At 38.9% G+C, this 26,029-nt stretch overlaps 1 protein-coding gene across 4 annotated transcripts in view; it reads left to right on the forward strand.

Annotated features, from left to right (window-relative positions):
- LOC140719653 (protein argonaute-1) overlaps nt 1-26,029 on the forward strand; it is an 87,441-nt gene that overhangs the window by 55,238 nt on the left and 6,174 nt on the right. For 3 of the 4 annotated variants that reach the window (XM_073034422.1, XM_073034424.1, XM_073034425.1), the window contains 10 exons: nt 163-282; nt 2,130-2,252; nt 5,852-5,985; nt 10,678-10,862; nt 11,880-12,039; nt 16,990-17,080; nt 20,381-20,575; nt 21,146-21,280; nt 22,361-22,462; nt 25,212-25,411. In XM_073034422.1, coding sequence (XP_072890523.1) covers nt 163-282; nt 2,130-2,252; nt 5,852-5,985; nt 10,678-10,862; nt 11,880-12,039; nt 16,990-17,080; nt 20,381-20,575; nt 21,146-21,280; nt 22,361-22,462; nt 25,212-25,411 — 1,445 coding nt within the window. Of the gene's footprint in view, nt 1-162; nt 283-2,129; nt 2,253-5,851; nt 5,986-10,677; nt 10,863-11,879; nt 12,040-16,989; nt 17,081-20,380; nt 20,692-20,769; nt 20,859-21,145; nt 21,281-22,360; nt 22,463-25,211; nt 25,412-26,029 lie in introns of those variants that run through there. The other variant, XR_012096973.1, reaches the window with a different exon arrangement.

The following is a 26,029-nucleotide window of genomic DNA, read 5'->3' on the forward strand; positions in this document are numbered from 1 at the left end:
TAGTGTGAGTCTCACTATGAATGTCAATGATGTCCTGTTATTAATCCTCTCCCTGGCTATTCTGACATTTAGCAGATCTAGATCTCTTGATAATTCATATTATATTGTTGCATTATTAAGCAGGATACCTTTTGCAGAATTATAATGACTTCACTTTTGTAGGTCTGCAACATAGTACCAGGGCAGCGATGTATCAAAAAACTCACAGACAATCAGACATCAACAATGATCAAAGCAACAGCACGGTCAGCGCCCGACCGGCAAGAAGAGATTAGTCGATTGGTGAGTGACAGAAAACCGTAATTTCTGTAGCAGATTTCATTTGCAACTTATGTTTAATTTGTGTGTAGATAATTGATAGGCTGCTGTTAAAAAATGTTGAACAACCTTCACACTTGTTTCTCCAGTTTCGCTACTGGAAACTAGACTATCAGTAAAAAAGTTATTTTTACCTAACCCCCTACTGGTACACCTTAAATTAAACTCTTTCCACACTCACTGTATCCATTTATATTATTTAATTTGTTGTGCCTTGGCTTAATGGTCACTTGTGGCAACATATTCCAAATTCTAATAAACAGCTGCATGAAAACATCCTACCAACTATCCTTCTTACACCAGTCCGTCATTTATTAGCTTTCCAGATAAAGGCTTTTCATTCTTATCTTCAAAAATTTCTTCTTGATCTCATTAACCTCTTTCCGAGTGAAGAAAGTGACAATTTTTCTTGATGATAAAATCACATCACTATTGTTTAATTCCAATGAATCTTTTTGTGCTTGGAGACAGCCATAGTATGCAGAAAATGTTTGCACTTGGACGCACGCACGCACACACACACACACACACACACACACAAAAACAAACGCATGCATGCACGTGCGCGCACACACACTTTATCTTGTTCACTGAACCACGTAAGATAATGTGTCTTACATTCAACATGGGCAATATCAAGGTTCTCTGCCAGCCTGATCCAGCTTCAGCACAATGCCCTCTGAAAATCAAGGTTTCTTGTGAGACTTTTGAATGCATGGACCTTTTTCAATATCTTGTAACAAAGATAGATATCAATTTTGAAATTCATCACTCCCATCAATGCATCTGCACAATTCTTGGCTGGTTGAAATGAGGGTATTCGAAGATGAAAGTCTTAGACCTGGCACAAAGCTTATGTTCTACCAACCATCAGTTATCCATGCCGTCCTTTCTGGTCTCTGCACAAATCCTCCAAACTCATTGGAAGAATAAGTGAACCAATGTTAGCATTCTCTCCCAGGTCAACATCCTAAACATTGAGGCCCTAATCAGTAATGTTAGAGTGGCCACCTCTATGTAAGTAACACTTTTTCTTCCAAACTGTATTATAGAGGGGGCTGTCAAGTAGATAGAGAAAGATTCAAGGCTCAAGACCTCCATGAAGAAATAACTGGCTTGTAGAAACCTCTGGCCCTTGGTTACTGAAAGTGAAGGGGCATTTGGGATGATATTGGGTAAATCTCTAGGCCATGCATTGGGAGCACATGGAAGCTCTGCAAAGACAACTGTACGCCACTTCACAAACTATCCACTTGCCCACTACATCAACCACTTCCTCCTTCATCTATGGAAGTGTCTGCACTTCCCACATTGACGTCATTAGCCACCTCAATATGCACAAAACCAGTGGAAATTCTGATTTCCTCCCACAGTCCAAAGACATACTGGTTAGTGGGTTAATTGGTCATTGTAAATTGTCCTATGATTAAGCTAGGTTTAAATAATTTGGTTGTTGGACAGTGCGGCTTTTTGAGCCAGAAGGACCTGTTCCACACACTGTTTCTAAATAAATAAATAAAGTCATCCTTTGTCCCAAAGGGCTACCTAAGGAAAAGATCCCACTTTACTTCCTGCCTACCTGACCTCAAGCTAACACTCCAGTTTTTCTTACTGCGCTTCCTTCACCATTGGTATCAGAACTTTACAACATCATGCCTGAAGGCTCTAAACCACCTGCTTTTTGCTGCTCATTGAGCATCTTGCTATAGGAAAAGTAAGAAAAAAATGATAACTAAAAATCGCAATTTCTTGTGTGATTGTAAACTTTCCACCTATGACACCTTATGCTAATTGACATTTTTAACTTGCAGATGAAGAATGCCAGCTACAACCTTGATCCTTATATTCAGGAATTTGGGATAAAGGTGAAAGATGACATGACGGAAGTCACAGGCCGAGTTTTGCCAGCGCCAATTTTACAATATGGAGGTCGGGTAAGTGGATGATCTATATACAAAGTGGGTCGTTGTCTGTCATAGGGTGCAGCATTATAAAATGTTGTGGTACATCAAAGATTACAGTAGATTCCGGACTACAGAGCGCACCTGATTAAAAGCCGCAGGCTCTAATTTTAGAAATAAAATCAATTTTTTAATTGTAAAGGCCGCACCGGATTTTAGGCCGCACCGCTACTTTTAAATATACATACGTATCGGTAACACAAATTACGTTGCATATACTTTTTTACTGAACAGCACGAACAACATTCCAATATCTCCTAGCGACTGGTAAAAATATATATACTGCAGCCTACCAGGAAAAGTTATTGATCGACTTTAACTTAAAAGCAGCGTTTTCGCTCGGGTCTAATCGGGTCTGACGCGCTTGCGCAATGCGATCGGGTCTAATCGGGTCTGACGCGCTTGCGCATTGCGATCGGGTCTAATCGGGTCTGACGCGCTTGCGCAATGCGATCGGGTCTGACGCGCTTGCGCATTGCGATCGGGTCTGACGTGCTTGCGCAATGCGATCGGGTCTAATCGGGTCTGACGCGCTCGGGTCTTGCTTTTCTTCGAGTATTTTCCATGTTGATGAGGGTGAGTACAAATGACTGATTTACAATAATTTAATTGTGAAAGTGCGCTTGATTTATCGTACAATTTCATTGGACCTCTGTGAACTACTCATCAATTTTATTGGTCTACTGTTACGAGGCAAAATGTTTACGAGGCGGCATGAAAAAAAACCATGTATTAGCCGCTCTGGATTATAGGCCGCAGAGTTCAAAGCTGTTCAAAATGTGGGGAAAAAGTAGCGGCTTATAATCCGGAATCTACGGTACTTGAGATGCAACTTTAGGTTATAGTGCAGAGGAGTTAAGTGGTACTTGGACGCATGAATAGAATCCATACCTTAGACTATGGTAGCTGTTCTTCACCATCACCATTCTCCTCAGAAGATGAGGCAAAGACAGTGAGTTTTTTCATAAAGTCATCAGGTTTCCATGCATGCGTTCAATAGAGGGGTGGCATATATGTGAACAATTACAGTTCACCTGTAATTGTGTTACTCAATATAAAGCTAAACAATTCAGATTAGTACTGCCATGGCATGTTCCTTTTAAATTGCTTAAAAATCTGGAGATGTTGAAAAGGGGAAAATGTCAACCAATGGACAGAACTGAAAGGAAACTGGATGTGGACATTTCCTTAGAACGCGAAGATTTAGGCTTAATTTTGAGGAAGTGTTTCACCTGTTCACTCTCCTCTGGCTATTTGAAGCTATTCGCTTAGGAGATGGAAGATAGAACCAATGTTCCATTTGTAAAATATGTGAATGTGCCTGTGTCCATATGCATGCAGCTGTATGTCTGCATGTCATTGTGGATTTAAGCAATATCCTGCTGGTTTCCCTACAATAAACAAACCTACACCAAATAAATGAAATCTTCACAAATCAATGAGTATGTTGTAAAAAAAAGATCACTCCTTACTTGGACATAGTTTTTTCCTATCTCTTGTTCTTTCTTTCCTGTCTTTTCTCTGTGTATACCTCAGATAACTATTATGTGGAGATTTGTGGCATTTATGACTATATGATATATATGTACAATATCTGAAATATATCTTATGGAAATGTTTGATGATGAACTTCAATAAAAAATAAATTACAAAAAAAAAGAAAATGCTGGAAACTTGCAGAGAAAGGGGGGGTGATGTTTCAATATGTGTCGTTAACCTGAAACATTAGCTGTTTCTAATTCTATGAATGTTCCTTATGACAAACTTGGTGCACATTTTCTTCGACAATTTCAGATCTCCTTGATCTGAGATACTTGCTTTAAGTGGAATTGCAAGCTCCACAGTAGAGAAGTCATGATATAAAACTGTTCTTTGTTTTCCTGAATCTGTCAAGTTTGGGAGATGAGAAATTCCCAAATATTGCCACATGCCAACTGACAAGATTGAAATATTAAATAAGATTAATGAAAGACTTCCCAAATAATGCATTTTATGCCTTTTCTTAAACTCTTGGCTGATCAATGACTTACCTTCCACGAATATGAATTTCAAGATTTTCGTAGTTGATTTTGCATCTCAAATTAGGCTTTGCTCCATCCTAATTCAAATGTTCTTCTGCCTAATATCTTTTCACTCCAATTCTTTTCCCTTCCCTTTTCACATGACTCCCTGATTTCAAGGCTACTTTGGTTCTCTCCACTCATGCGTCTGTTTTTCTCACCTTTGCTCTTCATTCCAGCTGCATCCTCACAAAATGCACTTATAATTGCCATGATTGATAGTGCTGTTAAGTTCCTGAAAAGTGGGTTGGAGCTGCCTTAATGTCTGTCTGTACTGTCCAACTATACTGCAGAATCAATTTGCAGCATCTGTCTGATACCCTTACAGATTGCTGAATACAGTTTTCCCTTTTTAGCGTTTATTACTACATCAGTGCTCAATCCCAAAAATGTGTACAGATTCAGCTCTCAGCAAACCTCTTAAATGGCTCTATTGGTAGTTGCTAGTTCCCTAATTCTAAGCTGAAGAATGCATGATATTACCAAAAGCTGTGAGGGGACTATTTAGAAGGAAAGAAAACTTGCACATGATAAGGACAAAAAAGCTAAATTAGGATATCCACCTCTGACTAATTTAGCCTACCTTTAAGTCTCATCTGTGCTCAGCTCTGTATTTTAATTGGTTGAGTGGTAAATGGGTAATTCATTTGATCATAGCTTGAAACCTATTTTGAATTCATAAGGAGGAGGCCATTCCCAGTGGCACTCCACTGCTAAACCACACCTGATGTCAACCTGAGACCAAGCGCACCATCTCTGTTCCACAAATTGATTAGTAAAAGAAAAATATGTTGAATCATTTTCTGACATTTTATGCTTTGAGATTCTTCTGGGTCAGTGAAACTATGAATAGAGTGGACAATGTATATTAATGGCCAGTGTGCTTAAGAGGCATTTGAACATATTTGATAGTGTTTAAACACTTGTCTTTACCACGCTGTTTATCCTTCAATATGTATACTAAGATACCATCCTATTAAGTGCCAATTATTTTTTTCTAATCTCATATATAGAATGCTGTTTTTGAAGGAAGATGTTAATTAAATATAGTCTAATTATATTTTACCCTGGATCATCTTCCATTTCCTTTTGCTATAGTCAAATATTAGGGCACTTATTAAGCTCAAACAAAAGCATCAACATGGACAGAGGTGTAACATAGCACATTTAGACATTAGTTATAGCATCATGGGATTGGAGCTTGGAGAGGGCATTGCTTCATCGCTAGATGAAACTGGATGTGAACACTTCATTGTTAGAAACTGCTGTTTGACCTGCGAACAAGAAAATAAAAACAGAAAATTAAGATTACACTGAAGTGATTTCTGAAATATTACTTGATGATTAGGCCAGTTCAGCAGTTGGTTCTGCAACAATTGCTAATAAGTTTTCTCCATTACATCTGTAAGTACATCTGTGGTCTACTATTGGAAAGCAGAGAGACTGAAAGGCAGAGTGACCTTTAATTCTACAGAAGTCCATCTTAAACTGTTTCTTATCTGTGTTTCATAGAATCGAGCAATTGCTACTCCGAACCAAGGAGTGTGGGACATGCGTGGCAAACAGTTCTACAACGGGATTGAGATCAAAGTCTGGGCCATTGCCTGCTTTGCACCACAGAAGCAATGCCGGGAGGAAGTGCTAAAGTATGCATGTTTTTAATTCATTACATGAGAAAAGAAGACTTGCATTTATATTGTAACCTTTATTTCCTAGGATATCCTAAAGCATTTCTCTCTGTCCATTCATTTTTCACGTGTATGCCACATGATTTTTCTGGGTCACTGAAACTAATACCCAGACAACACAATGTAATTAGTGCCCAATGTGGTCTAGAGCAATTTTCAACACATTTATTTGATTAAATGGTTAGGCACTTGTTTTTTTTTATCAGGCTATTTATCCCTCATGCATATTTGGTGGTGTGCATCATCCTCTTGAGGTGTATGTAGTTCTTGAAAGGCAGCCTAAAGGCCTTTATTTGTATGCTATTTATAATAGTGTGGAACACTGAATCCAGTGGGTTCCAGTTAATTGGGACACATCTGGACCACAACATTTTGCCCCAATTAGCTGAAGTTTCATGGAAATAGTTAAAAAGGTATAAAGACTGTTTAACTGTGTAACAAATAATGTGTTTAAATTAAATAAAGAACAAATTAAAACACTACCAATACTACTACAGTACTATAAAATTGTTTCAGTTCCTTATAGTTATCGAAGTTCATCCAGTGTACGCTGCTGTGTTCTTTTGATTGACTGTAAATAAACAAAATCAGCGCAGACACCTAGTGCAGATAATGGCCTTCCTGCATGAAGTAGTGTCTTACTCCAACAATAAATTTCCTAGCATCCTGTGTAGTCATTAGCTCAATTTCAAATGTCTCGTTTTCATCACTATTTTCCACCTTCGTGCTTTGATACAATGGTTTTGATGAGTACATCTCCCAAATCTTCAGTTTAATTTTCATGCGTGGTTTCTGGCATCTCCAAGCCTGAATCTTGAAACGGCAGTGAGCAAAACATTTCTGAATTGTCCTACCTCTTATCAAGCGTGCAGTTTCAGTACTGCAGTTATCTCTGTGAGCTGACTTTGCGTGATGTTAGATGGCCGGCTTTTAGTTTGGTCCAGTAGGGTAAATTTTTTGATTGTTATCAAATCTTTTAGTGGCAAAGGTCTAAAATTTTTCAAAGTCAACATTTAAAAAAACAAAACCAAAATCACCACTTTTTAAATCTGCATCTATCGTCCCAAATGAATAATGTAACACAAGAACATGCAACTGACCGACATTCCCTCAAATTTTTTTTTACAGCTACACAGATCAACCATTGCTCTGAAAATTTTTACACAGCCTGAAAACTGCGTGGCATTTTAAATGTTTTTTTTGTAATATGCATACTATGAATATTTAGAATGAAAACAGAAAAATCAGATTTATATTTACTAATTGAAAGGTATAATGAAATACAGTACAACAAAGAAACTTACACCTGATGAAGTTTTCTCATCTGTTTTTTTTCCCCAGCTGCGCAGCAACAAAGGCTATGTGCACATGAGTATTTCAGTTACTGCGCAGCCAGGCACCCGTGAGGCCTAGAGGGAACAGTGCAACTGACACTGTTTTTAAAAACTGCTCACTCTAAGCACAGTGTACTGCCTAATGTTCAGCAACAGTCTCCTGTCCCAGTTAAGCGGCATTTTTTCTCAATTGGCTTTTGTTCTCTAAGAGCTGTCCCAAATAAGCAACTGCCCCCCTTAACCGATGGGCCACTTAAGCAGAGTGCACTGTGTATTGAAATATTGTTCCAATAAATGGGATGAGTAATCAGTTTAGCAGTGTTGGTGGAGTGATTAATTATTGGCTAGGTTGTGATGAGTTGTCCATTGCTTTTTATAGATGGTTTCATGGGATCATACATATCTATCCTGAGCAAGAAAGTTCAAAGCAATGAAAATGTCAACAATGCAAGATGGAGAAATTACCAAAGTTTTACAGGATGATGCAACATAGATACAAAACATCTGGCTTATTATGTCTGTGCTTACTATGTGCTTAGAACTGTCAGTTCACCAATCCCTGTTCCTTCCCCTTAGCCTTATAAATATTTTCCAACTGTCCAGTCCTCCTCCTCTATGATTGTTGATATTGAATACGTGTCTGTGACCTTTGAGGCTATACCTTACAGATCTCCACAACTTGAAAAATTATCTATTAACATCTTTCCAATCTGATTATTTTGACAGTCATTTCAAATTCTTATTACTGGAAACTGTGTTACTTTTATTTAAGCTTTTCATAATTTTGGATTTCTCAAAACTTAACTTTTGCTGGTCTGTGGTCTCTCGGAGCCCCATGGTCCCAATGTCATTCCTAATCTATTCAGAGTTTGCCTGCTGTCTTTTCCTGCATAGGTTTCTCCCACCTTTTCTTTCCTTGGTAATCATAACATTCAGTGTAGGAGCCATGTAGCTATTTTCTGTCTGTCTGCATTGTATTTTCTGTTGTGCATTTATTATGGGTCACAGTACTTTGTCACAAGTGTTGGGGTGAGGTAGAGGCAAATGAGTATAGTTACATGTTCATGCTTTGTTCCAGAGAGACGACCGGAATGATTTTTTTTGTTACCTGCTTACCTACACTTAGGAACACTTAAATCTGTTAATATTACCACTTGGAGCATTTATTTCAATATCGCTAGTTTTATATCCTTTTTTTATTGTTACAAGATTGTTCGTCTTTGCTGGTTTCTTATTAAAAGGTTGAGCGTAGACATTACAACTTTGTTATTGTGCATTGCATTGTGTGCTAATCCAGTGCTTAGTCTCTGAGCAGTTTTGTTTTAGTTTCAAGTAACTACTACACTTGGTTAAAGTCACTAAGGAAAGGAGCATTTTTTGTTTTTGTTTTATACTATCCCATATTTCTGCTGTCTGCCTTTATTGCTCCAATATTGTTGATTTGAAATAGTCACAATCTCATTATAGGGAAGCTTGCAAGTCATTTCCTCCGTCATACTGAAGACTTGCAAGTTAACTGGCTACATTGAAATAGTGCTCAGTGAAGTTTAATGGCAAAACTAATCAAAGGATTTTCTTTGTTTTATCATACATTCTTGCAACCTAAGCGCTGGCTATTTCAGTATCATGTTTATTATCACTGCCATACTTCATGAAATTTGTTTTATGATAGTACATAAAATTACTATAGTTACAATAAGAAATATAAAATAAGTAATTTTAAAAAAGAGAGCTAAACAATGAGGTAGTGTTCATAGACCATTCAGAAATCTAATGGCAGAGAGGAAAAAGCTGTTCCTAAACCCGTTGAGTGTGCACCTTCAGGCTGTTGTATCTCCTTGCTGATAATAAGAAAGGCACGTGCTTGGATGGTGAAGGTCCTAAATGATGTCTTTAGACTGTGGGAGGAAACTGGAGCACCCACAGAAAACCCACGCTGTCACGGGGAGAACATGCAAGCTCCTTATGGACAGCGGCAGCAATTGAACCTGTGTTGCTGGTATTGTAAAGCATTGTGCTAACCTTTACACTACTGTAGCCTATTCTTTCTCACATACCCATCATCTCCACTGCACTCATGGCAATTTATAGTAGCCAGTTAATTTATCAGCATGTCTTTGGAATGTGGGAGGAAACTGAAGCACCCGTACAAAGCCCACGTGTTCATAAGAAATATCCAAGCTCCACTCACAGCTGACTCATAACTAGCTTGCTTACTTACTTTAAAATCATCATTTATTTATATTCAAGCTCATGTCATCAAAAAGATTAGAGAAACCAGTATGCTCCACTTATCTCCCCTTCCCACATCAACATCTTTGTCTGAAAAACTTCTGTTACGACTCCTGCTTCTGTTCTTAAGCCAATTTTTTTATCATGTTGCTACTTTCTTTTTAATTCCACAGGGTTTAGGCACTTGGTCAAATGCTCATGTACAGTACATATCACTGTCATCTTTGTTAATTCATTAAAATACTTGATCAAATTTACATGGTTTATCATGAGCTTGCTGATTTGTGTTTACAAGCCTGTACTACTTAAAATGCTGATTAATTTTCCGCAGAAATTGTAACACATTTTTATCTTTTTTTCCTTGGAAACTGTAACATTTTGGTCTAAGTAGTAGGGGTGTCAATCTTAAAAGGAATGCTCGTATGTCCTTATTCTATTTTATATTCTATCTTAATTACTACCTCCCTTTATTGTTCCAAACTGTTATCCAGTATTGTTGCTGAGTTGAAATGGTCACGTTCTCATTACGGGACAACCTATGGGAAACACTGCAAGGTTTCCAGCTCTGTGGGAGAAGGGTGGATGGGAGTGCAGCTCATTAGACATTAATTCAATTTTGAAAATGCATGCAATAGTTTGAACGCCTACATTTATGCCTGCTGTCTTTGGAAAGAGCAACTTCACTCAGCATATAAAATGTGGAACATGATTCCTCTATTGTGCACAGCTCACTCTTCTGTTTAGTGGTCTGTTGGTATACCTTTGTGATTCTGTAGCAATCAGCACACTAAATTATAACAGTAAGTTCAAAAGGAAAGATTATGCATCATGGTTATGAACAGTTATTGCTAGATTTAATCTACTTTAATTTCTGTACAGTGAGCCGTAAATGTAAGGAGGAAAGTACAACTCCTGAGAGTAACGCAGTAACAGAGATTTAATGACAAAAGAACCTTTGCACAACAGCAAAAGCTTCCCATGAAGCTTGAAGTTTAAGAGCAATCAAATTACAATCACGTTGTGTTCTCATTGAAAATTGTATTGTTCAACACAACATTGAAACTTACGGCTTTCAATCACACAGGAGTTTCACTGACCAGCTGCGGAAGATATCTAAGGATGCAGGGATGCCAATCCAGGGACAGCCATGCTTTTGTAAATATGCACAAGGAGCTGACAGTGTGGAACCGATGTTCAGGCATCTAAAAAATACCTATTCAGGCCTCCAGCTTGTTATTGTCATTCTACCTGGGAAAACACCTGTCTATGGTAAGAAGGGCAGAGGACTGGTGTAGTTTGTAGAGTCAATTATACAAGAGGTACTCTAGCACCACCTGGTGACAAATACTGATCAATTTCCTCTCATTCTCCCTTTCTGTCAAATATGGATGAAGTAACTGATTCATTTGCCTGCAGCCATATTCTGTGGGCTATATTCTACCACTGTAACTACCTTTGTATTCAAATATAACCTGAAGCCAAGCACATTTACTCAGTCTGTTGTCAAGTTCTTGCATCAGGATGTTCTAAAATTCAGTCGTTGTAAAAGTACATGATGTCAGCAGGGCATGCAAATGATTTATTAAAAATAAATACAAAGCTCGGGTTTACAGAGGAGCAAATTAGATTGTATTATCTACCATAATTGCAAAGCACTAGTGCCAACTAAATTAACTTGCAGGCTGTGGTCAAATGCAGGATTAGGACGTAATTTTAAATTTCTCTTAGATTCGTGTAGTTTGGTGATATTTAACATTACAGCTTACACTTCAGAGGCTAACCATCTATGATAAGTACTGCAGCATTATCAAATGAAATTAAAAAGTGCGCACTAGATTGTGTGCAAAAAACAGTTAATATTTCAGGAGGAGAGAGGCAGAAAGAACCAAATTAATATCTGCAGTAAGGATGAAGCAGGGTATGCAATTCTTGTTGCCTGTGGAGGCATTTCCTTGCAAATATTGATAGTTTCAGGAGTCAAAGAGTCAGGAGCAATTCTTTCAAGCTATGTTGTACAGTACTTTTATTGAAAATTATGAAGCCTTATCTAACATCGACTAGTGTTAGCTGAGTTCTTAGTATTCTCAGGTGAAAAGCTCAGACAATTTATCCAGTAAGTCATTACTTCAAACAAAAATATAATATTTAACTAACTCTTAAGAATTATTTCCAAAACTTGGTAATGAGAAATCTATTCTATTAATTTAAATATTCCCAATAAACCATAACAATTATAAAACTATATTACTTGCTTTGTGACAATGATGTTTTTCTCTTCCTATGCAGCTGAAGTGAAGCGTGTAGGTGATACTCTTCTTGGTATGGCCACACAATGTGTTCAGGTGAAAAATGTTGTGAGAACATCTCCTCAGACACTTTCAAACCTCTGCCTGAAGATCAATGTAAAATTGGGCGGAATCAACAACATTTTAGTGCCTCATCAACGGTAAGACTTCTACTTCATGTAAGTAAATTAATGTTAGTTGTTATTAAAATTGATAGGTAGCTAAAACAGCAGTTTTGGTATGGACTGAGAGAAATTCTCTCCTTTGAAAGGATCTTCTGAAGGTCCTACCTCAAAATCATGGGTAGCAATTTTCTTAGACACCTTCCTTTGTTCAAGGCCCCACTTATGACTAGAAAACATTGAAAGTTCTCATCATTGTGTTCATTTTATGGAGGTTCTATGGGGCAATTCATAAGTGCTGGATGAAAAACCTGTTTACAGAATTTCATGTGAAATCATAATGTTTTATCCTTTAAACTGTTTGTCAAATTGAAAAGATGAGGAATGGTGCAGTTGACAGTAGGGTATACCGTTAGCACACTTAATTCAAAACCTTTGCTGCCGTTTGGAAGCTCACAAAATGGCAGGTTTTCTTTAGATTTTAATAGTGACTATCAGGTACAGTATTTGTTTATCTGGCTATCTGAAACCAGTCATAACTTCCATTCCTCTTTCATTCTCCATCTGGGAGTTTTGTAGAATTGACTGTGCTTCCTTCATTTGAAAGGGAAAAGAGGAAAGCAAATGAGGTTTTTCCTCCATCTACATGTATAGAAATACATCTTGGTACTTTTTTTGGTGGACTTTATTGTGCATTTCCTATTTCAAAAAATGTTCTAATTAGTCAAATTGTGCAAGGTGATAACATGTAACAAGCTATATTTTGGCAGTAAATTAATTCATGTGACACATGAAATTCTGCATTTAGAAGTTCCCAAATACAGTAGCTTTTATTAGCTGGATGAAGTCTCTTATTAGAAGTTTGGTTGAACTGAATGTTAAAATATACTTAATTCTAGAGATCTGCACAATTTTGATGCAGAACGATGAATTTCACTGCATGTTTAAACATACATGTGACAAATAAAGCTAATCTTATATCTTCTATTTGTACCTGATACTGGAATATGAAGCTGTCAGGCAGGCTGACATTCTTATCAAAACTGAGATTTCTGTGGAAAACATGAAAAGAATGATAATCACGAGGAAATGTGCAGATGCTGGAAATTCAAACAACACACACAAAATGCTGGTGGAACACAGCAGGCCAGGCAGCATCTATAAGGAGAAGCACTGTCGACGTTTCGGGCTGAGACCCTTCGTCAGGACCCTTCACGCAAAGAATGATAATAATTATTTTGCCCAGGATGAGCTCTATACTGTACATAAGGTCATATTTGAAGACCAAGACTTTAGACTAAACATAGAGCTTATGGTTTACTAATCTGCAATGATCCTGATATGTTTCCAACACATGGATAACTGCAGAAAACCCTTAACAATATCATCAATGAGGTTCCTGCAAATTCTCTACATTTATGAGAATCGTAAAGCTAACAACAACATCCTTTGTCACACGACTGTTTCCAGGATCAAAGTCCTGATCGCACTCCGCCATTTCAGATGAGTGGGCCACATGATCCACATATCTGACAGTCCCCAAAAGCAAGTACGTAGAGCCCTGTTACACTAAAAGATTTTATAGCTAGAACAAAGACATTGCGACATTTCTTTAAAAAAAAACTCACTAAATTTTATAGACTCTCCCTGGGGGAGGAATATGGCGTTCATACCAATATCTAAGAATCCCTCACCAGTAACTACTCAAATTGAGGAGGAGCAACCTTGAAGGTATGAAGGAGTGACACAGTGCTCAGATACAAATACTGGAAAGAATGTACAGCATTCCAAACAATGTCAAGCAAGAGAAAATCTGCAGATGCTGGAAATCAAAGTAATACACACAAAATGCTGGAGGAACTCAGCAGGCCAGACAGCACCTTTTGGGGGAAAGAAGTAAACAGCTGATGTCTCGAGCCGAGACCCTTCAACAGGACTGGGGAAAAGAGATTTGGAGTCAGAGTAAGCAGGTGGGGGGAGGAGAGGAGGAAGTACAAGGTAGTAGGTGATAGGTGAAACCAGGAAGGAGGGGTAGAAGTAAAGAACTGGGCAGTTGACTGGTGATAAACTGTCTCTAAAAATAAACAGAATGATCGAGAAAGTGCAGGGAGGTGTTGGAAATGGACCAGGTAAATTTGAGAGCAGGGTGGAAGCTAGAGGCAAAGTTGATGAAGTCAGTGAGCTCAACATGGTTGCAAGAAGCAGCACCACTGCAGTTATCTATGTAGCATGGGAAAAATTGGCGAGTGATACCAATGTAGGCATGAAACATAAGATGTTTCACACAGCAGACAAAAGGGCAGGCACAGCTGAGACTTATGCGAGTGCCCATGGCTACACCTTTTGTTTGAAGAAAGTGGTTGGAGCTGAAGGAGAAATTACTGAGAGTGAGGACCTGTTCCGCCAGATAAAGAAGAGTGGTGGTGGAGGGAAGCTGGTTGGGTCTGGTGTCCAGAAAGAAGCGGAGGGCTCTGAGGTCTTCCTGATGGGGGGTGGAGGTGTGTAGGCACTGGCTATCCATAGTGGAAAAAGACAACCAGGGTCAGGGAACATTGAAGCCATTGAAAAGATCAAGAGTATGAGAAGTGTCACAGGTATGGGTAGGAAGGGGTGTAGTGGGGAATGAAACAGAGTCGAGGTACGCAGGTATAAGTTTGGTTGGGCTGCAACAAACATACAATGGGTTTACTTGGATAGGCAGGTTTATGGATCTTGGGAAGGAGGTAGAAACGGGAGGTGTGAGGTAAGGGAACTGAGGTGTGTGGCAGTGGATGAGAGATCCCCAGAGGTAACAAGGTCAGTAATGGTGGGCGTGACAATGGCCTGATGCTCCTTAGTTTGGGTCCTGTTCAAGGGGTAAGTAAGAGGAGGTGTCCAAGAGTTGTTGCTGGACCTCAGCAAGGTAGAGGCCAGTCTGCCAGACTACAACAGCATACACACCCCTTTCCCAAATCTGTGGGTTTGATGGTGAAGTTAGGATAGTGGAGAGCAATGCATTTGGAAGCAGTGAGGTTAGAATTGGAGAGACGAGTAGTAAAGTCAAGAAGGTTGATTTCTCATTGGCAGTTGGCAATGAAAAGGTCCAGATCAGGCAGAAGACCCAGAGCGGGGTGTCCAGGAAGAGGAGGATGTTTGGAGATGGGAGAAGGGATCAGTGGTGCAGGCTAGAGAGTCCTTGCCAAAGAAGTAGGTATGGAGACAGTGGAACAGGAGCTCAGCATCACTCACAGAGGTGCGGGTGCATGGGGGCAACACCACTGAGGACAGATCGGAAGGGGAAAGAGGGTAGGTAGTGTCTGAGGAGAGAGGAGGGTAGGCGTGTTCAGAGAAGGGTGGTAAGAGGAAGATGGAGTCTCCAAGGACCCAAAAGCTGGTGGAACCTGAGAGGCATGGGATAGCAGAGTGGTGGTGGTGTAAGTGGAGTCTGGGGTTCCAGCGCAATGCGTAATGAGCCAGACTGGAGGTGCTGGAGTCAGAGGTTGCACAGTAGGCACTTTGAAGGTGACTGGGGTGGTTGGAACCCGCACTGATGGCAGTGGAGTCCAGGTTCTGAATCTGCTTGGGATTGTTAGAACTGTTGAGGTCGGCAGCAGGGATTGTGGTCTGGGGCCATATTGTGAGTCCGCTTTGCGAAACTCAGTGCATCAGAAAAAGCAGGATCTCTCGTGGCCATCCATTTTAATTCTGCTTCCCATTCCCATTCCGACATTTCAGTCCATGGCTCCTTTGCTGCCGCAGTGAGGCCACACTTGGGTTGGAGGAACACCACCTTATAATTCCATTTGGGCAGCCATCAACATGATGGCATGAACATCGATTTCTCAAACTTAAGGTAATTGCCCCTCTTCCCTCCCCCCCTTGCTCACCAGTGACTGAATAGGCTGGTCCCACATTCTTTTGCAGAACTAGAAAGGAAGTATCTCGAACACTGAAGGATTACATGAGAGAGAAATGAAAATGCATTTAAGATTTTAAAAAGGCCATGCTGATACATAGCATCTGTCATTTATCAATAAGTTTCTGGTTAATTAATCCATATGATTATATACATTAGAACAATGAGAGCAGCTATAGAGGTGGACCTGCTTACGAGGTCTTTTAGGCTACTGTAATGACAAATTAGAATAGCCTAAAACATCCTAGGCATTTCACAGCACTATAATTAGATTAAAAATTGGCTGTAAAGCCAATATTGGGGATTAAATGATATTGGGAGAAAATTTACAGCATTTCTCATCAGGCTGGGGCTGATTTAAGCTAAAATTAAATCATATTTACATGTTCTATTACATGCAATCTGCAAGATGGTACTTCATGTTTAAGTGCTAATTTACAAACATCTTTGCAATAGCAGTGAAACAAATTCTGCAGTTTCAGCTGAATTAAGTTCAGCATTCCTTGCCTTTCATGTTTTACTGTGCTATTTTTGTTCTTGCATTTATATTTGCACAATTATACTTTTGATAATTTAACAGTGACAAAATCTGGAGGGGTCTTTTTGCTTTTTTTTCTGTCCAATTACCAGGTTGATACCCAACTGTAATTGTTACAGGGCAGAAGCAGTAGCAGTATATTTGCATCTATAACACTATTCTGAAAAGCCTCTCAACAGGACAATTGTGACTTGGAATGGTGAAATCAGGAAGTGGATCAAAGCCAAAAATTCATACCAACCAATATCAAGACTTTCGATTTCTGTACAAAATAAATAGATGATGATTAAATAGAGTAAACTAAAATTAAATGCTGAAAAGTTAATTGAAATATTTATTTTATAACTTTTGCCTAGAAGCCTTAAATGATCGTACATGACTTGTGCCTTCCATAAATACAAAATTTAGGAAAGTGCCATAAAATGGGCATGAGGTACTTTATTTTTAACAAAATAAAACTTTAGCAATGTTGTAGCTTGTTGTTCAATTTAGTGTTTTCAATGATTTGTTCACGTTAGGCAAGTTTATTAATGATTTCCACCTGTTTCTTTTCCAGTTCAGCTGTGTTCCAACAGCCTGTGATCTTCTTGGGAGCTGATGTCACACACCCACCAGCTGGAGATGGCAAGAAGCCCTCAATAACAGCAGTAAGCTTATATTGTCTGGTATTACTTATTACTTCAATTGTTATCTGTGAAATATAATTGAAGTATTTTTATCCATGAATTCGAGAGATTTGTGAGAAATGAAGTCCCCACATACACTTGCTTTCTTCGTGGCATTGTAAAAAAAACAAGTTAACTTGCACTCATAGAGCTGTTTTCAACAGTAACCAATTCAAATTAAACACTTAGCACCTCAGCATTTTTTTAAGCAAACAAAAAGGCAAATTTCTGAAACTTCCTAACAAATGATGAATGTGTTTCTCATTGGTTTAATCGGGGCTTCGGTCATCATTAGGTTGTGATAATCCACTGTTCAGTTGTTCAGATAGCCAGATGGTTCAGCATCTGGCTTACTGGGTAAACTGTCCAACATTCCTCAAGGTCACCAGGGACTCATTTCCCATGCTCTTTATACTCACTGGAGCCCCATTCCTTGACTTCTCGAACACTCTGAAGCCTTCACCCTTACTTATAAATTCACTGGGGTCTCATTTCCCTCAGTGTCTTTAAACATAGGGTAATTTATTCCATTACCTTGCAACAACTAAAAGTACTAGTGTGTTCATTGAAATAACATCCAATCACCTGGAAAACCTTGCACCGCCATAGTACCAAGGGTACTGGGTGTTTGAGGTTTTACTGTGTGTAGATAGTAACAATTCATTTCCAAATGTGCTTGAGAAATGAAGCTCCAGTAGGAACTGCTTCATTTTGAATCTTGGCTGTAACATAAGGAGAATTTGACCCTAGCTACTTTGGCCAAAGTGCAAGCGTTGACAAGGGTAAAATTGCTGCTGTCTTCTGAAGCATTGATATGAATGCACATACTTGTCTAGGCAATAATAATAGGTGTTGGGTTTCTTGGAGGGTTCAAAGTAAATTTATTATCAAGGTATGTATATGTCACCATATACTACCTTGCAATTAGTTTCCTTGAGGCATTTACAAGAAAATAAATATAATAGAATTTATGAAAGACTGTTGATAAGAAAGACCACCAAACAACAAATATGCAAAAGAAGACAAATCATGCAAATCACTTTTTAGAAGTAAGTAAATAATACTGACTTGCAGAGTCCTTGAAAGTGAGTCTATACGTTGTGGAACTAGTTCAGCATTGAGGTGAGTGAAGTTATCCACACTGGTTCAGCAGCCTAATTGTTGTAGGGTAATAACTGTACCTGAACCTGGATGTATGGGACCTAAGGCTCCTGTACCTCTTGCCCATTGGTAGTAACAAGGAGAGCATGGCCTGGGTGATGGGGAACCCTTGATGATGAATGCTGCTGTCTTGTTGCAGTGCTCCTTGTAAATGTGCTCAGTAGTCTTGCTTGTGATGGACCAGGCTGTATCCAGCACCTTTTGTAGATGTTTCCATTCCTTTTTTCTTACCAGGCCATGATGCATTTATAGAAGTTTGTCAGCATTTTAGATGACATGCCAAATCTACCCAAACTTCTCAGAAGGTAAAGGTGCCATTGTACATTATTTTTGTGCTGGCACTTACGTGCTGATCCCAGGACAGATCCTCTGATATGCTAACAGCAAGGAATTTAAATTTACTATCCCTCTACACCCCTGCTCCCTTAGTGAGGACTGGTTCATGGATTTCTGCCACCACCTCCTGTAATCAATAATCATCTCTTTGGTTTTGCTGACATCGAACGATAGGTTGTTATGGCGCCATTCAACCAGATTCCTTCCATCAGCACCTTTGATTCAGACAACAACAGTGTTATTATCAATAAACTTAAGTATGGCATTGAAGTTGTGTGCAATTACGCAATCATGGGTATGAAGTGAATAGAGCAGGGGTCTGTGCACACAGCTTTGTGGCGCATCTGTGTTGATGGTGATTGTGGAGGAGATGTAGCCAATCCGTGCCGACTGGTATCTGCAAGTGAGGAAATTGAGGATTCAATTGCACAGGAAGGTGTCTAGGTCTAGGAGCTTAGTGATTAGTTTCAAGGGGATGATAGTGGTGAATGCTGAGCTGTAGCAACCTCATTGTCCAGCTGTTCCAGAGCCAAGTTAAGGGCCATTGAAATGGTATCTGCTGTGGACCTGCTGTGATAGTAGGCAGATTAATAGGAAAGCAAGCTGAGTGATACATATCATCTCATAACCATCCATTAATGCTGTGCACTTGGTTGCTGCAGTGGATATCTGCCACTGCTCCACTCTTCCAAAGCCTTTGATGGTTGAAGTTGAAGCTGCCAAACCAGAATCAAGAGCAATCAGTCTTGAATCCCCTTTAGGAGCTGCAGATCATTTTGAAGCTGCTTCATGTTAATACAACCACTTCCTGGCAAGGAGTTTTCTTTCATGATGTTAAGTACTAACCCGATTTACAAGACCTGCTGAGCTGTACAACCTTTGGCTTACACTTATCCAAGTCACATGCCATTGAAGCATTCTGGAAAGCTTGGAAGTTCACAGGGGATTTTTTTTAATTGGCAAAAATGAGGTAAGATTATTCCAATAGTTAAATCATAAATCTTTGGCCAAACTGATCGGTATATGCACAAAATGCCATGGCAGCACAGCAGTTAGCACAACGCTTTCCTCTAGGTTCTCTTGTTGCCTCCCACATTCCAAAGGTGTATGGTTAGAGACAGGAAGTTGTGAGTATGCTACGTTGGTGCCAGAAATGTGGTGACACTTGAGGCCTGCCCTCCCCCCACCCCCACACAATCCTTGCTGATTTGTTTTGCTGCAAATGACACCTTTCAATGTATGTTTCGATATACATGTAAAATAAAGCTCATCTCATCTTTAAGATGACGTGTGTGAAATCCTCATACTAATAAAGTGTATTTATAAATGGAGTGCATGAGAAGGCAGGGATCTGAGCTTAGGTTATAGATTTGGGAAGTTGAACACTACAGTGGGAGTGAGTAAGGGTAACTCAGCCAGTATAGACAGTCACTGAGAGTCATGCACAGGGAGAACCTGCAATGTTGTGAATATGCAAAATCACTCAAAGACCTTTGTTTCAGATGAGAGTTACTGAGGACACTTCATAATAATTCAGATAATTGAATATGAAATCTTCTCATTCTGTATATTGGAGAATAGAACCGGAGCCACTGCAATTTTCTTGGCAATTCTGCAGTCACTCTTGGGTGCAACAAAATCACTTAATGACAGAAACATTTATGACGGTTTATTATCCAACTGAGTCTTGATTTAGGTTATTCAGATGAATTCGGAAATGTGTTTTTTGACGTTGTTGTTGTGTCAGTAGTGAGATGTTCTCCTGAGAGTTCTGTTTTTCACCAGGTGGTTGGCAGCATGGACGCTCATCCAAGTCGATACTGTGCTACGGTCCGTGTTCAGCGACCCCGTCAGGAGATCATTGAAGACCTTTCTTACATGGTTCGAGAACTCCTCATCCAGTTTTACAAATCAACCCGTTTCAAGCCTACAAGGATTATTTTCTATAGAGATGGTGTCCCTGAAGGACAATTACCACAGGTAGCTCAAAGTTACAATCACTCAATGAAGTAAACAGCTGAAATGGCCAAAGTCGTACAAGTCAACTGAAGCAGTGTTCAGATCTACAGGGGTTACCTTGATGGATTTAGATACAGGCAGGTGAACAATATCAACAAAAAAAAATTAAACTGGATTTAATTTTTGTACTAACTGTTCTCCTTTATTATGCTTAGCACTCAATGGGAGGAAGCCTAGTGTGGAATATGGACAGCTATTATCAATGGTATATTATAAAGTTGCCAGGAGCTATAATTTAAATGAGGTAACTTAGTGCATACTATATGATATGTGATTTGAATAATGTGAAAGGGCTGGTCCCTGCACAGAATCTCCAGTGAAAGTTTTAATGGGGCTTTCAGATCCTACCCAAAATAATAATTTGGCAATATAACTGGTTTTAAAAAACATCTCTCCTTTGCAGGCATATACTTCACATGCTGTTGAATTCCTCATTTCTTTGGTTTAAAAATGAGCATTTAATAAACAGCTGCATCTCATGCGTTTGATGTTTATTTGAACTAACAAATAATATGAAATTTCTTTTCCCAGATTTTACACTATGAGCTCCTGGCTATTCGTGATGCATGTATCAAACTGGAAAAAGATTATCAACCTGGAATTACCTACATAGTTGTCCAGAAACGACATCATACACGACTCTTCTGTGCAGATAAAAGTGAGAGGGTAAGTGAAATGAAGTAACTTCACTGAAAACTAATGGAGCAAACAATGGTTATTGTTTCATTGTTGTGTTTTATTGTTCCCTCCTTTTCTCTTCTTTTGAAGGCACTAATTGTACAATATATCACATCGGTGCTATAACCCTTTTGGTGCCTCTTTGCATGATGTACAAGCTCAGTGACCTGAAACATTAATATATTCTTCAACCTGAAACATTCTTTTTTTTCTACTCACACTGTCTGGCAAGCTGTGAGTTTCTAATACTTTTTAAATCAAAATTTCCAGCATGTATGTGTTTTTTTAAAAATTGTGTCAAAAGTGAGAATCTTCCTGTCCTGTGGCACGCATTTTGTGCCGAGTCTTTTGAATGCCGAGAAGATTTAAGAATCCTGTCTACGTATTTCCTCTGGCTAACCTATGCGGCATTAAAATTAAGTTAAATTCATTGATTAAAATATGGAATGATGATTAAAACATAGTCTGTTTATATTGGAAAATCTTATCTATAACAAACTATGTTAATTGTTTAGACTTCAACTAACAGGGAGTTCATATATTAACTTTAGTTCCTTATCAGAGACTTTTCTGAGGCAGCTGTTCTCATCCATTGTTCTTCACCCACTACTGATAAATGAAACAAAAACATTGAATTTTTTTTTGCATAGATTAGGGTAATCATGTATTACCAAGAAAAAAAATGCTCAATTTTATTACAATTTATTTTTACCACAACTGGGATATTATCAAAATCATTTTTTACATAATCACACTAATTTTTTCTATTCATTCAGTGTTTATTCATGTAAATAACAAACGTGATAAGGCTGCAGTGTGGAATAGGAACTGTATCCATTCTTGTGTGAAGGATATATTTTCAGATTCAATGCTTGCAGATATCTCTCTGTTGCTTTCCTGTACTTGTGCTATGCATATATGATGTAACAGCCTCAAGGGTACCAAAGCCAACAGCTTTATGAAGTGTAGAATTAATATACAGTGCAAACCTTATGAAACCATAAGTGTATAAATATAGGAAAGTACTTCTTTCAGAAGTTATTAAATGCTGAACATTTATTTTTCCAGATTGGTAAAAGTGGGAACATACCAGCAGGAACAACAGTTGATACCAACATCACCCACCCATTTGAGTTCGATTTCTACTTGTGCAGCCATGCTGGGATTCAGGTTAGTATAGTATCTCAGTGCTTGCAACCAGCACAGAATAGGGTTATGGAAAATTTATGCACAGTAGCTAACTTCCAGTGACGTTGTTGAGAATTCGTTTAGTGTTCTGAGCATGATTAGCAACCAGTCAGATTTTGTTCTCTCCATTAATACAACTTCCGGTCCTGGGGAAGTAATAGAAATGATTTCTAAGGTAAATTACAGGTTGGTTGCTGATGCATCATGTACGAAGCCAATTATAAGATGCTTTGTTTTTTACTTCTTGCTTCTTCCCTGTTGCATTTAGATTCTGGCATGCTGTCACATATCACAGTAGGAGAATACACCCAGCAGGTGACATGAATTACCAAGAAAGAAACACATGATGTGGTGGAAACATTGTATAATCTGGTTATTATGACATCTATGAAGGGCAAAATTCTGCATTTAAACCACACCAGGCCTGAATGTACGAGATATCACACGCTGGAGTAAATTTTAGGGGAGAGCAGAATTCATTAAGGATTTGGAAACTATGGAGAAAGGAGAGGGTGGGAGGGAGAGGTAAAAAGAAAAATTATAGTTTTGAATTTCTTGAACTAAAGTATACTGCAAAATGATGTTGACATTGAGGAGGTAGGATGGTATATTATCAGCTTTGTTAGAAAATGCTATTATTGTGTGCCTTGGAATATTTTGCTCTTGTTAAAATAGAAGCTGTAGAGGGGGATATAGTCTATGCAGATGATGAGAGATGAGGGAAATTGACATTGAGGTGGTTAGCTCTTTTTATATACTTACATCCTTCTGCACAAGGTACTGAAGAGAAAGGGGTGAGGTGGCACGGTAGCGTAGTGGTTAGCACAACACTTTACTGTACCAGCAACTCAGGATCAATTCCTGCTGCTACCTGAAAGGAGTTTACAGACATTTAAACAGTCACAGAAGAAGTATGTGAACCTCGGGGGTAATGCGATCTACAAAAGCTATTTGGAGTCGGGTGTTCCAATCAATGAGTTGAGATTGGAGGTGTGGGTTGTAGAGGTACCCTGCCCTATAAAAAAGGCACACCAAGTCAGGTTACTGACAGAGCCTCTGCTACGCTCAAAAAAGAGCTGTTTACGTGCACCATGCCTCTTTCAGAGGACCTCAGAAGAATTGTAGAGATGCATGAAGCTGGAAAAGGCGACAAAAGCGTTTCTAAAGTCCTGAGTGTTCATCAGTCCACTGAAGAGTAATTGTCTACAACTGGAGGAAATTCGGTACTGTTGCTTCTTTCCCTGGGAGTGGGTGTCTTGCAAAGATTACACCAAGAGCACAACATGCAATGCTGAAGGAGGTGAAAAAGAACCCAAGGGTAACAGCAAAAAACCTGCAGAAATCTCTAGAACTTGCTGAAGTCTCCACTGTGTGTCCACTATAAGAAAAACGCTGAATAAGAATGGTGTTTGTGGAAGGACACCACAGAGGAAATCACTGTTCTCCAAAAAGGAAGTATTGTTGCCTGTCTCAAGTTTACAAAAGACCACCTGGATGTTCCACAATGCTTCTGGATCAATGTTCTGTGGACTTATGAGACAAAAATTGAACTTTTTGGTAGATATGCACACCACTATGTTTGGGGGGGGGGGGGGGGGGGAGGACACTGCACACCAGCACCAAAATCTCATCCCAAATGTGAAGCATGGTGGAAGGAGCATCATGGTTTGGGGCTGCTGTGCTGCCTCAGGGCCTGGACAGCTTGCAATCATTGAGGGAACAATGAATTCAAAATTGTATCAAGACATTTTACTGGAATATGTCAGGGTAACGGTCTGTCACCTGAAGCTTAATAGAAATTGTACTGCTGCTGCTAAAGGAGGTTCTACCAGATATTAAGTACAAGGGTTCACATACTTGTTTCAGTCTGGGCTGTGAATGATTAAACAATGTGTTCAATAAAGACATGAAAAGTACAATTGTTTGTGTGTTATTATTTTAGATGAGGGTCAGTCCACATTTTCAGTAATTAAAACAGAAAACCAGTTAATTGCAAACGGTGCACTAACTTTTTCTTGCAACTGTGTTCTCCCCGTGACTGCAAGGGTTCCCTCCCACCATCCACAGACGTACCAATTGGTAGGTTAATTTGTCATTGTAAATTGTCCCATGATTAGGCTCAAATTAAAATCGGGGGATTGCTGGGAACTGTGGCTCAAAAAGCCTATTCCACGCTGTAGCTCAATAAATAAATAAAGTTTGGTTATATACTTCAGTAGCAATAGACTGGAGAAGTTAGCTCCTGATGTAAATTCAGGTCAAAGATGTGCATTTATTTCAGTTGATCAGTCAGTTTTACTCTGGTTCAGATGTAAATAAAATCTGACTCTTCAATGAAAGCATCAATATTTTTTTTTCATTATAGGCAAGTATAATTAAAACAAATTTCTGGAAAGAGATTAGAGAGAAGAATTAGAGAAAATGTTTCTAATTTTTGTTTCTTTGTAAAGTGAGCACTGAAAAAAAGAAAAACGTGTAGTGTGGCCACCTTAGGCAGTATACAAACACATGATTGCAAAACATGTAAACTGAGAGTTTAATTTACTTGTGGAAGAATATCAGACTTGGCAAGTAATTTATTATGGCAATTGGTTTGTGCTTGGTTTTTTTTAGAATGCTATGAAATAAAAGCAATGTACTTAGCAGTTACAGTTGATGTCTAAAGCTATTTAAATTAAGATCTTTTAAATGGCTGAATAAATGTCATAGCTTCGCCTTTTATCATTTGCAGGGCACCAGCAGACCTTCACATTATTATGTATTGTGGGATGACAATCGATTCACAGCAGATGAGCTTCAAATCCTGACCTACCAGTTGTGTCACACTTATGTACGCTGCACTCGCTCAGTCTCCATTCCAGCACCAGCGTATTATGCCAGATTGGTAGCATTTAGGGCAAGGTACCACCTGGTGGACAAAGAGCATGACAGGTAAGGAAAGTGATCGAAGTAATTGATTTAAATGTATCTCCCTGATTTATATGTACTTTATTACACAGTGCAAAAGCTTAATAAAACTTCTTTGCTACAGCATGGCATCTTTTGTCAGGAGAACATGTACAAGCAGACTTACTATCAATGACCATTCATCACAATTATAAACAGTTACAGATGTCTAGTGGGAATAAAGGGACAATAAGAAAAAGTGCATGTCTGTTTGATTGGTAGAAGGAGAGAAATGGACAAATGAGTGACAGCGCAAAAGAAATTGAGAATATAGAATGTAATTGGTCTCGAAGTTGTAAATGGAAATAGCGGAATCGTTAATTGAAATTCTTGAGTTCAGTCCATAAGCGGAAGGAGAGAAGATGCCATTTTTTCGGAACATGTAAACCCTAATGCAACATCATGAGACAGGCTCCACCTGATAGCTGATTTATTATCCCTCTCAGCTCCATTCTCCTGCATTATCCCCATAACCTTTGATGTCCTGACTAATCAAGAACTTATCAACCTCCACTTGTATTTATACTCAATGACTTATCTTCCACAGCTGCCTGTGGGAATGAATTCCACAGATTCACCACCCTCTGGCTAAAGAAATTCCTC

This window comes from Hemitrygon akajei, chromosome 32, assembly GCF_048418815.1.
Source record: "Hemitrygon akajei chromosome 32, sHemAka1.3, whole genome shotgun sequence".
NCBI classification, from domain to species: Eukaryota; Metazoa; Chordata; class Chondrichthyes; order Myliobatiformes; family Dasyatidae; genus Hemitrygon; species Hemitrygon akajei.